The 12,954-nt window shown below is 42.8% G+C and overlaps 2 protein-coding genes across 2 annotated transcripts; both read right to left on the reverse strand.

Annotated features, from left to right (window-relative positions):
* Window positions 1-392: 392 nt before the first annotated feature.
* On the reverse strand, window positions 393-4,203 carry LOC109635199 (rhodopsin). The gene is made up of 5 exons (XM_020096205.2): window positions 3,702-4,203; window positions 3,374-3,542; window positions 3,074-3,239; window positions 1,809-2,048; window positions 393-858 (listed from the first exon to the last, which is right to left on the reverse strand). Exons 1-5 carry the CDS (start codon window positions 4,060-4,062, stop codon window positions 736-738), a joined length of 1,059 nt encoding a protein of 352 aa, XP_019951764.1. The 5' UTR covers window positions 4,063-4,203; the 3' UTR covers window positions 393-735.
* A 1,072-nt stretch (window positions 4,204-5,275) lies between these two features.
* LOC109635048 (intraflagellar transport protein 122 homolog) lies at window positions 5,276-7,113 on the reverse strand. The gene is made up of 4 exons (XM_069526473.1): window positions 7,007-7,113; window positions 5,813-5,889; window positions 5,537-5,701; window positions 5,276-5,430 (listed from the first exon to the last, which is right to left on the reverse strand). The coding sequence occupies exons 2-4, from the start codon at window positions 5,822-5,824 to the stop codon at window positions 5,353-5,355; spliced, it is 255 nt and encodes an 84-aa protein (XP_069382574.1). The 5' UTR covers window positions 5,825-5,889; window positions 7,007-7,113; the 3' UTR covers window positions 5,276-5,352.
* Window positions 7,114-12,954: the final 5,841 nt, after the last annotated feature.

Genomic DNA, 12,954 nt, shown 5'->3' on the forward strand with positions numbered 1-12,954 from the left:
CACACACACACTCACACTCACACACACACTCACACACACACACCCAGTCTGTTGCAGGAGGCGTCTTCTCCCTGCAGAAGCTCTCTCCAGGTCCATCTGTTTACACTCATGTCTCAGTAAATGCTGAGAGCAAACTAACCCCCTCAGCTTCATCACCATAAAGACAAAAAGAGACAGAGAGAGAGCGGAGGACAGTTCTGTCTGATGCCTTAAAAACAAATTAGACTTCTAAACAAATTCATGACTAATCTCAACTAGATATTCATATGAAGTTGATCGTTGAAAGCGCGTTATTTGGGGAGAATATATAGGTGTAACTTGAACTAGAAATGATGTGGATTAAATAATGCGGTGTGTATTCATTTGTATTAGATTGTCTTTAATAATGTGTTTCTGGCTTTATGAGGAGGGCGGCGGCAGTGGGGAGTCTGGAATGTGTTCAGTTGGATCTTCACACGGACACCACCCCCATGGTGCCGGGTTAAACTCTGTGAAGCCAGCTGAACACGTTCCATGATTAAATGGATTGAGAAGACACACGCTGGCTCTTGAGTATGTCAGTGTCACCCAAAGGTGTAGCCCTGCCACTGCACTGAAGACACCTGGAGAGGTAAGTCGAGAGGATTGGCCCATTCAACACAGGGCTGCTTGGCAGTGGAGGGTCCCAGGGTGCAGGGACAGATGGGACGTGGAAGGGGACGAGCTGTGGGGGGGTTTGGTGGTGGTGTGGGCAGGTCAAGCGGGGGCCACCTGGCTGGAAGACACAGATGAAGTCTGGGTTTTAGAGACGGCGGTGGCGTCATCCTCTCCAAACGGGTTCTTTCCACAGCACACCGTGGTGATCATGCAGTTTCTGAACTGGAGGAAAAGATGAGGATCAGAGTCACATTCATGCAGTACAGAAGGAAGTACTCGAAGTACTGGAGCATTTAACCTTTCTACTTGGGTAAAACAAGGAGGTACTTGCTTTTAAATGTACTTGAAGCATGTATAGTACTAGCTGAGTGTAGCTTCTTCCTAATTTAACTTTTACATTATTATGACTGAGTCTCAGTAGTGAATAGGGAGCCCTAACCCTAAGTGAACACCTAACACAAAACTTTGTCAAAGTGTAGTGGCGAAATTACTTAAGTAAAGTACAGATACAGGAACAAGGAAGTAAATGTACTTTGTTACCTTGCACCACTGCAGTTATTATACTTTTTCAATCAGTGGTCGAAGAAGAGTTTAGGTAGTGTACTTAAGTAAAAGTTTAAAAATAATCAGTGACAGTTAAAAGTCCTGTTTTCAAAAGTTCAGATAAATCAAATTTAGAGTTCAGAGTTTCCCCAAACTCTGGGTCGGGCGCTTGATGATGATTTTAAACATGCTGCTGCACAAATGTATTTATTTTATCATTTTAAAATAAATCATTAGGTTTAATCTTGTAATTATTTTAGTCTTGAACAGATTCAGGTGGGGAAATCTCTCTTTACTCGACTAAGTGAGGCCCCAAAACTGTTTTTTTTTTAGTAATATTTCATAACCCAAAAAGGTTGAGTGCCACCACTTGAATTATTAACGAGGCATTTTCTTTTACACGCAGATAATATATTTTTAATGTAAAATGTTAACCTGAAATCAACTGTCAGATAAGTAGTGTAGTAGTAAATGCAGTTGTGGTGTAAAAAGTATGAAGCAGCATTAAATAGAAACACTTAGATTAAGTACAAGTAGCCCAGAATTGTACTTAAGTACAGTACTTGAGTGTAGTTTTCACTCTCTCTTCTAACTAATGAGAATGAATCCAGGATCTGTGCCTCACATACCTGTCTGTTCAGCAGGATGTAGATGACCGGGTTGTACAGAGCAGCACTCTTTGCGAAGAAGGCCGGAGCGGTCATGAACACCGGGCCGAACTCAGTCCCCTGGTTGGCAAAGATGTACCAGGCCACGGTGGCGTAGGGCACCCAGCACACCAAGAAGGAGATCACCATGACGATGACCATGCGTGTCACCTCTTTCTCTGCCCTCTGGGTGGTTTCAGACTCCTGCTGCTGGGCCGCTGCCTGAACACAGACAGATGCAGCTCAACTCGTAAAAGCACTAATCTACTAATACTGTAACTAATGCTGATGCAAAGGTAAACAGAAGGATCAACCTATCACTACAATAAAACAAAAAACACAAACAGACTTTTAATCAAAGGATTAGTGATATATAATCCAAAGGAAGGCAGCCACGTTTTCTAATGCGCTTAAAATTTTGTTTATTACTGTAATGGTTTCAAAATCAGCAGTAAAACAAAAATGGTATTAATCATCAACTCTCCGATTACACATCCGGCTCAGTGGCGTCCAAACCTCGTCCAAAGCCAAACAGTTCCCTTATGAAACCACATTTAAATTCACTAAATCCAGATTTTTATTTGAATCTGCACCAAACTGCAAAAACTCATAAATATCAGTCCCCTGAATAAACCTGATTCCTTCTAACAAGATCCATAAATTATTCTCTGAGAAAATCAAAGCAAATTTAGAATAATCTCACGATGTGAAAAATCTCAAAGTAAAAAAAAATCCTGGATCCATCCCCTGATCTGGATCTGCACCGAAATATTTTTTTCTTCGGCTTATGCCCCAACCCTCCGCAAAATGTCATGGAAATTGGTTTCATATTTTTCCACGTTATCCTGCAAACAAACAAAGAGAAAAACAGAACTTCCTCTGTGGAGGTGAACGCATTATAAAGAATCTGAAAAACGACAGATTGAGCCGTTAAGAAACAGAAAGGCATTAGAAAGTCACTTCTTATACATTATCAATGTGGTGATGCTATTATTAATGAGGGCATCAGGGTGACACAGTGAGCCGGCAGACTGTCCTTCAGTTGGAGGACCTGGGTATAAGCTGACATTTTGGCAATGATCTGCCCTCCTAAAGCGTCCTTGAGCCATGAAAGCCCTCACATCTCCAGAGTCTCTGCTCCGTGTGGAGGTTAGAGCACCACAGAGCAGAGACAGAGTTTTTCTACAAGGATAAACAAGGTTTCACATCCTCATTATTAATATGACATCTGACAGTGGCGTTCTTACCGCTCGCACAGTGCAGAGCAGGCGACCGTAGCAGAAGAAGATGATGAAGAGGGGGATAGAGAAATGGAGGACAAACATGTAGATGACGAATGAGGTGTTGTTGATCTCCGGCTTGGGAGTGTAGTAGTCAATCCCACAGGAACACTGCATTCCCTCTGGGATGTACCTGCATCCACACGTGATAATAATCTAAGCATTTCCATCAACACTATCACACACATTATTTTTGACCAGAGGAAGAGTGGAGAATACATAACTACAATATCTGAGGTGCTTTATTGTGCAGACACTGAAACATACCGGGACCATCCAAGCAGAGGAGGTGCAGCGCAGGTCAGGGCCATGATCCATGTGAAGGCCAGGCCAGCGATGGCATGTTTCTCCCCAAAGCGGAAGTTAGTCATCGGCTTGCAGACCACGATGTAGCGCTCAATAGCCAAAACCACCAGAGACCAGAGGCCGATCTCCCCTGAGACATCAATCAGAGCAGGTTCTCATTTAAATAAAGCACATCCACTTCTATCTGATGTTACACAGATGTGACTTTGTTTTAAAAGGATAAAATTAACTTTTATTAACATAACACAAAGCTCAATCCATACACCATTTCACATGTTCTCTCTCTCACCTCCCAGAGTGGCGAAGAATCCTTCGATGTTGCAGCCGCTGACCCCTAAGATGAAATATCCATGCAGAGCCGTGTACAGAGTGACCGTGAACCCCCCGACGACCATGAAGAGGTCAGCCACCGCCAGGTTGAGCAGCACGTAGTTCAGAGGGGTCCTCAGCTTTCTATGTTTCACAGTGACATAGAGGGTGAGGAAGTTGATGGGAAAGGCGGTGATGATGAGGAATAGCATGTACGCGGCCAGAAGAGAGTACTTCCAAGGCTCGGCCAGGTAGTACTGCGGGTGATCAAATGGGCTGCGAACCAACCCAGTCTTGTTGGACATGGGGACGTAAAAGTTGGGTCCTTCTGTGCCATTCATGGCTGCTGACGGTGATGGGCTTTCTTCCTCGGAGACGTTTACGTCAGTTGAAGCGGTCTGTGTCTCCTCTCTGAGTAAAATGCTTTTTGGGAGTCCTGTTGTGCAGCTCAAGTGCAAATTGGGGAAAAAGGACAGTCGCAGGGATGGACCTGTGGAAGTAAGGTGTCGTCTGCAGCCCTCCGAGGAGGCGCGGCACCTTTTAACAGGCCGGGCGGATTAGGGATGTGCACAGAGCAAAGTGTTAGCAGAGATGGAATTAAGACACTCAATCTCAGCCACCCTCTCTCCCACTTTCACACATGCATACACACAAAGCATTACAGGAGGAAACTCTAGAAATAGCTGTGCACTATGTTAAGCATTTTCAGAGTAATTGGTTGCAGCTACGGCTATTGAAACCCCACCAGCACTGTCATGTGCATCAATGCATCATCAGAGTGAGATGAGAGGAGAGAGTAGGAGGACGGCTAAGAGGAAGCCGGGCTCTGTGATTTAAAGCATTTAGAGTGGACACACTACAAATGACATTTTTTGAGTAATCCAATTTATTTACATGATGAAGGCCTAATCCCTCACTACTGCATAATGCAGAGCTTAACTCTTAAGTGTAATCAGAATTAGTGGGACTCTCTTTTATTCATAACACACTTTAAGAAGATAAAAACACAGATGAGTGTGTTACACACTGTTAGCCTGGAACTTCAACATCAGTTCATATAAATGGACAAAGTTATGGATAAAACAATTGAAAGATTTATTTCATCTTTTTAATGAGAAAAACCTCACTGCAGTTTTCTGCCTCCGTCAACCAGTTTCCATTGGCATACTTTTTTTTTCCAGGTACATTTCATGACCTTTGACCACTGAAACGTAATCACTACTTTAAGCCCAAGTGACAACTGATCAGAGGTTGAAGAGATTCCCTTAAGGTGGTCTTTATATGTCACATTGAAGAGCCCTAAAACATGGTTTGTGAGGCCACCGTGACCTCCAACTCTCACCTTTGACTACCACAAGCCAATCAGTTAATCCTTGAGTCCAAGTAAATGTTTGTGCCATGTGTGTAAGAATTCCCTCAAGATGTTCCAGAGATATCACGTTCACAAGGCATTAAAATGTTTTATTGTCATTAGCATTATGGGATGGCACGGTGCCCGGTTCGAATACTGGTTTGGCCGGAACTTTGACATGTTTTCGGACTAAATATCAACTGTCACATTTTTGTTTTTTTTATTTGTCTTTGTTGTTTTCCTTTACAAATGATTGAATCACTTCCACAGTGTCGTCTGGTTAATTAACAGATCTGCGACAGCACAGGCAGCCGTTGTGCTGAATCACCAGGGACTCATAATCCTCACGATGAAACATCTACGAGGAAACGGATATTATCATTGTAACACAAAAAATCTGACTGAGCATCATGACAGAAAAATCTAAAACCCTGTAAAAGAAGGAAAGAAAGGATAAACTGTACCTTGAAGCAGGTGGGGCACATGGTGATGCTCACATCTGGCAGCAGGGAGCGGAAGTATTCCCACTTGAGTGGCCTGGGCCAGCGTTTGATCAGGACGTCCCTCCTGCTCATGGAGCGCAGCGCTGAGCGACTCACCTTGATGGGGACAAAGTTCGAGCCCCCCTGCTGCTTGGACACACAGAAACACATCCATGTTTTAAAATGGACCCGTCCTTTCACCTTGTCCAGCTGGTTCGTCCAGTTGGTGGAATATTAATCACCTCGTCTGTTACTTACATCAAAGCTCATTTTGGCAGAGAACGGGTCGTCCTCTGCTTCATCTGCAGCCTCATCCAGCCTCAAAGACTGCAGCTCTGATTGGTGATGTTAAAGAACAAATAGCCCAAGCAATGTTTACATTTCACACAATATAAATGCATTGTTCATATTTGTATTATATATATTTTAGGTGATTATACATTTTCAACACAGGAAAAATCTCCTTCCAAAATGATTCCTCAGAGACTTTTCTAAGAGTGAAAGTGTTCAAACTGCCAATCAGTCGTGCCTGTCAGTCACGTCGTGGCTCTGGGAGAACAGAGCAGACCTCAGTGCCCTTGAGTGTCTGCTGGCTAATGCAGGTTAATCCCTGCACTAGGGGCTGTGGCTACGGCTCTCAGAGGGTTAGTGTCATTAAGAAGAGACAGGAGAGCCTCGCTAACCCTATTAGCTCAAGAGCTAAGATGACTTAGCTCCGACAGCTTACCCACCAGCACAGAATTGAGGCCAATACAGAGTAAACAGCTTCTTAGAACTGTCACAAGGCGAATGAGAGTCACATGCTTCATTTTGAACAGATCTGCAGTGTGTAAGATACACACTCTCAAAGGATGCCATTGTCCATATCTTCCCTGTGAGGAACCTCCATGTCAAGAGGCCGGGCAGCCTCCTCATCACTGATGTTGTCCTCCAGGTAGAACTGGATGAGGGGCAGCACCTCTGTTCACTAAAGGGAAACTCAGAGAGTGCTGTCTGTGTATATATACACTCACCGGCCACTTTATGAGGCACACCTGTTCAATTGCTTGTTAACAAGTGGAGGACAATGGCCTCCACAGTCACGATCTCAATCCAATAGAGCACCTTTGGGATGTGGTGGAACGGGAGATTCGCATCATGGATGTGCAGCCGACAAATCTGCAGCAACTACATGATGCCATCATGTCAATTTGAACCAAAATCTCTGAGGAATGTTTCCAACACCTTGTTGAATCTATGCTACGAAGAATTAAGGCAGTTCTGAAGGCAAAAGGGGGTCCAACCCGGTAATAGCAAGGTGTACCTAATAAAGTGGCCGGTGAGAGTATATACTGTATATCTATCTATCTATCTATCTAACATGTCACCAACCATATAATGAAGCTAAATAGATGAAGAGTAGTGTAAGACCAATGTTTTAAACCAACGTGTACATCCAACTCTTCAACACACCTTTCTGTGCCAGCAGAGTTTGCTGTGAAGTTTGAGGCTGCCCTGCTCTATGGCGTCCTGGAGGCGAGGGGGAATGTACAACTCCTGGAGCCTCCTGTAGCAGCGCCCGGCAAGTTTATATGCACCCAGTTTTTCACTCTGCTTCAGCAGTGCACACAAGATGTTACGAATGATAAGGTCAAGGAAAACTAAAGAGGAGGAAGGGTTGGCACAGGGAAATGCATTTTTCCGATATCTCTTATTTTCTATGTGGAGAATTCTCAATGAGGAGAACAATACGTTAAACCAGCGACACTGACTGAATTCAATGAAAGTGCGTCTGTTTTTTGGTTTCGAGTTAAGGGAATTGTTATCTACTCGTATGTATATCGAAAGAGATTGTTAGGACAGAAGCTCTGAGAGTGGCTGTGACAGTTCAATGAGTTGCTGTAACAGCTCTACACTGGCAAAGCTCCATCACCTAAAACACAACACTACTCCAATCAGCTACTCTCCAACGCCTCCCACACACCCTGTTCCCATCCAGGGCCAGGTCTGTTGATAAATACATGTCCTCCAATTGCAGCTTTTTAGAGACAGTGTGTTTAATTATTCAAACTAAGTTGGATGCAGATCAGCTAAGTCTATAAATCTAAGTTCAAAGTTTTTCAGTTTTGCCAGATGCTCAGTCTAGTTTCCTCTGTGAAGGCTGGGCTTTCCTTCCTCATATCGCTGTGAGAGACTACATGGATTTGTCTGTGTGGCTGTAGGTGGCATTGTGGGTATTTCTTTAATCAAAGTATATTATTTAGTGTGTTTGTGTATGTATACATATGCACAGAGTTCAGTAATCATAGTATCGTATCCTCCAATCCATGATCACCCATTTTCTTTCTCTCAGCAGCAGCATGGTTTCCATTGTGGCACCAATTCTTCCGTTTTCTCTCTTCCTCTATCTCTGTTTCACCACTTTGTTATCAATGCCTCTGCCAGTCTTGATTTTAGATTACCATGTCGGCTCTTGAGAGTTTTCCAGAGAGGAAGGGCTCTAAAGTCCTTTATTATAAACATATTTGCTCGATATCGGACACAGTGTTAGAATCACATTCTAATGTGGAAGGATACACTTCAGAAATGCCTCGTGGTTTGTCCTTGGTGAGGTTGTTCAACAGGAACCTGCAGATATTGAAGAGTGTCTCTGGCATGTGGGAGCTGAAGGGCTCATCCTGAGAATGAAAACAGTTGATTTGCACAGATTATATCTCTTTATCTCTCTGTATCTTAAATGTTTTCATATTTTAAACTGAAAGCAGCTGAATCGTTTGTAACGCTTCAGTGTTTCTCACATTACCAATCACTAACAACACTTTATTCTAAGAGTAGATAGTTCAAATCTATTGTGCCTGCCCAGGAGAGTTAAAGTGAGATATAGAGGTTTCCTGCTCTGGTCTGGATCACAGCGATGTGTCTGTACTTCAAGTCTGTGACCAGAGTCGAGCAGAAAGCTGTAACAACAAACTGAGGACACTGATACTGGCCAGGTCACCATGTAGTGCTCATGACCAGGCTTCGTTTGTTTGTAAGTAGGTTAGAGCTTGAAGACGACTATTGATGAGGTCATCATCATGATCAATCAAGCAGTTAGTTACCATGGTGATTGGGGTCAGGGAGGTTTCAGGAAGTGGACTATTTTGAATGTGGCATAAAGGGCATATCTATCATAACTATTCTTGTCAGTTAGATTTTAAGTAAAACCTTTGCAAAAATATATATAATAATGGCCGCTCTGAATTAATTCAAGTTGATTAAATCCCTTTTCAGTGCTCTTCGGCTGAACTTAACACCCTTCACTTTTTACCAAGCTCTGTGCATATCTTAATTTTGCCTGAGTCTCTTTTGTTGGATTGAGATAATCTTGCAGAGCCAGACCTTCTACTTGTCAAACTCACAGGGGTCTGTAGGAACTTCAGTACAAACTGGGCAGAAATGCAGTGAATTTGAAAAAAATCTAGAAAATGAATGTGTTTGTAACCAAACAGAAATATAACAGCATAGTAGGCACTTTTTTCAGGGCGAAGCAGTTTCAATCTGACGGCCAGATTGACAAGGTAAAATGTTCACACCGAGTAAAGTGGTAGAGTTCAGCAAGAGGCTGAAAATGCTCAAACTTCTTCAGCATCTCGTCCCTCTGGTCTTTATCTTCTGCTTCAAACAAACACAGAAACAACACAATGATTAGTAAAGAACAATAAATACAGGTTTTACACTAAAAACTAATTGGGGTTGTAGATCAGTGCATTGAGGACATCTCTTACCTCTGGCGATGTCCAGACACTGCATAGACAGCATCCAGTAGCCGTACCCAGAGTCATTAAACCTGTTCTCCACCACTGCATTGTGGGTAAGCTGCTCCAGGACTTTCACAGCTTCGTTCTGTCGCCCCGCCTTGTGAAATGACAGAATCAAAGTGGTGATGAATGAGTTGTTAAAACGTGACCTTGAGAAACTGTCAATGCTGGATTTTAAGTGGCAGTCCAAGACATCTGGTTTAACTGTTCACTTGTGGGTGATTTCCTTTGGTGAAAAAGGAAAAAGAGCTCTTTGCTTTGGCCATTCTGTCGTGTTACTTAACAAACAAACTATGTGTACCAAGATCAATTTGTACTTAATGAATACAAGCGTTCCTAATGTTTCACACAACTAAACTACATCTTTTACAAACAGGGAGGCTGCTCAAACACCAAATCACTTTGACTGTAAAGCTTGAATAAACAATAGTGCTATTCTTCAGGTTCCTGTCAAAGGGTAATTAGAGGCAGCGTCAGGGAGTCGACCCCCACCAGCAAACCTGCCCAGCAACCAGTCAACAAACCACGTTCACCTGCCGTTGGTTAATGTTAGAAAGGTAAAGGCCCCAAACAAATACAAGTCACCACGGGTTACAAATACAAGTCCCCAACCATTCAGTCTCCTGTTTAAGATTCATAAAGCTGTCACTGAGAAGTACCGGGCCGATGGACAGAAGTCAGAATCTCAGACTCACAAACACCAGTAAGACAATTCTGCATCAGGAATAAACTAAAACACACATCAGCAAAATGCACGACCATGAGCGAGCTCCAGAACAATCAGGCCTGTTCCATCATGTAATCTGTGTCCAGACAGGCAGAGGACGATAATGTCGAAGAGGAAATACGCCTGCTGAGATCATAATTATAAATCTATGAGATGATTATAACTATGGTTACAGTTGGTAATCATCATCAGAGCTGCTTGTAGTGCTGGTGATTAGAGGCATGCATGCATGTCTCTCAGTTAACAGCCAGCCCGACCCTGTTCCACTCTGCTCCAGCAAAGAGGATCATGTTTTACAGAGAATCTTAAGGAAGCAGTGAAAAACGTATGCGCCCAGAGCAGCCTGAGCTTTATCACTTCCATATGTAAACACTGGCTATAGCAGTAGATTTTTATGTTCATGTAAAGAGTCCCTGAGGCATTTAAAGAAACATATGGACATATATATATCGAACCATCCAGACCAACTTTAAAACTAAAACAATCTCCATCCACAAAAGCTCCATATCACACCTGAAAATACATATCGCAAGACCACTCACAAAGAAGAAGCTAGAATGGTGAAATCAGAAAGCGAACACACGTAACTCTGTTTTGTCCGTCTATACTACAACCCTCTCGTTGAGTTTTCAAACTAAATGGGGCCAGCAGCGTTTCCACACTTCTTCCTTTTAGATCCTTGAAAACTCCAGACAAGTGTTGACAGCAAGCATAAACATAGCAACAGTGATAGAACACTATCATTTTGTGGTATGGATGTAGCCATAGCCACCTTTTTTCAATCAATTTAATTTAGATGCTGTGTTTTATGCAAACGTTTCTTTTAAATGTTTGGATGGGACATGCTGTGTTTTTAATGTACCTTTCATAGCACCTTTTGCAAGACATGTAAGACAAGACATGTAAGACACATTTTTGTCTTGACAAAGATAGACGATAAAGTATTTTCCATTCTATTTTAGAGAGAGAGAGAGAGAGAGAGAGAGAGAGAGCAGAGCCAGAAGGGGCTGAATGATTCAACACACTGCTGGCAACTTCACAATGATCATTTTACTCATTAATAATAACAACTAAAAAAGTGTTTGTATTATGGCGGTTGCCAAAAATAAATCAATGTATCTGATGCAAACTCACCTTTCTGCGCCCCCTCAAAACGACCATTCTTTGCCAACCACTCAGCATAAGGCACAAAGACGTGACCTGTGAACTGGATGATTCTCCACCAGTGAGACGGCCTGAGAAAAGGGCAGATGGGGGAAAAGGGGTTATCAGTTATTATTCAGAGAAACACGCGTTTCTTCCAGTTGAAACTATCAGTATTAGTTAAGAACTAAAAAAACATGTGAGCCAAGATGATTTGACACTGAACTTAAATTACAAGCCCTGACATTCATATATAATTCGAAACTAGGTCATTTACACTGACCATTGACTTTAATTGTATCGGAGTCGGCTTCGACAAAGTTTACTTCTGAGACTCCAGAAGTGCGTTGTGGACTCAAACACTTCACCCACCCCTCCATCGGCATAGTGGTGAGTAGATGAGTGAATTTAAAATTTCAGTGAACTGTCCCTTTAAGCTTTAAGCTGACACTCTGTCTGTGCAGTAGAGTGTTTGTGATTCTCACTCTAATCATCATGTGTGGATTGAGAGAAACACAAAGCTGGATGATTAGCTCTGGATCATGTGCATGGTTTCAGTTTGTCAGTGAATAAGGAAATTAGGCAGTTGTATTGTCTCACTGTTTGCATTCAGCTGTGGTTCCTTCAACCAATACATTTTACTTTTCTGGAAATCCCTGAGAAAACTGAAGAAGCCCCGACACTTAAGTGGATCACTTTGTGGTTTATGACACATAATTCTGAATACCACAGCAGATCATTTATATATAAGTCATGATGTGCTGAGCATTTGTGCCTGCTGTGTTGCTAAATGTGTCTCACCTCTTCCCAGTGCCGGGTTTCCACATGCAGCTGCATCAGAGCCTGCAAGTCTCCCATCTTGGAATAGATCTCGGAGGCATAGCCGTGGTGCTGCAGCCTCTTGAAGTAGAGCGCACATTTTCCCAGTGGCTCGCGCTCAGCCTTGTCGATCAGCCTGGATGAGTGGAGAGAGGATTGAGGACACATAGAGAGGACCAGTGCAGATGTACCTGAAAATGAAGATCTGCAGTATCAAACTTTGCTTATGAACCCCCCCCCCCCCCCTCTGATTCTGAAGGTTAGATTCCTGACTGTGTTCAGCTGCAGTGTCTATTTTGGGCTTTTAATGGAAAGGTAATCATAGCTGTCATAGCTTTCCCTTAGCATGTCAAATGCACCTTTCAGTACTGATTAGGTCGGATTACTTTGGACATAGGGTGGACATCTCAGGTTAGAAAAGGGTAAAAGGAATATCAGTGTATGTTAGAGTAGAGGACTGATCTAAAATGTTTCATGCAGTGATTGACACCTATGTCAGCCCAGCCATGCTCACCGATGATGTCAAACGCTTTGAGATGCTCTCCAGCTGACAGGTACATCTCTGCTGCTGCCTGAGGCTCCTCGCTGCTCACAGCCAAGTCTGCCTGCTTAGTCATCAGGATCTCAGTGTCCTCTGTCTGCTTCTTTGTCAAACTCCTGAAAACAGAAAACCACGTATTAACATATCAAGTTCGAACTTTAAAACCTCATTAGGAGTGAAAACAAGTGAGCGATGGAAACAGATAATATCACAATTAGAATCCTCATAATGATCTGGATGGAGAGCAGGAGAAGTCCAGAGCCAGTAAATACATATGGCCACAAATACATATAAATATACAGCAGCCCCATCAAATACACATATAACCTGATATATAAGCTCAGACAAATACACATGAATCATTTGGGGATATGTCAGCTACTCCAGCAAA

The sequence above is a fragment of the Paralichthys olivaceus genome, chromosome 6 (assembly GCF_024713975.1).
Source record: "Paralichthys olivaceus isolate ysfri-2021 chromosome 6, ASM2471397v2, whole genome shotgun sequence".
In the NCBI taxonomy this organism is placed as follows: domain Eukaryota; kingdom Metazoa; phylum Chordata; class Actinopteri; order Pleuronectiformes; family Paralichthyidae; genus Paralichthys; species Paralichthys olivaceus.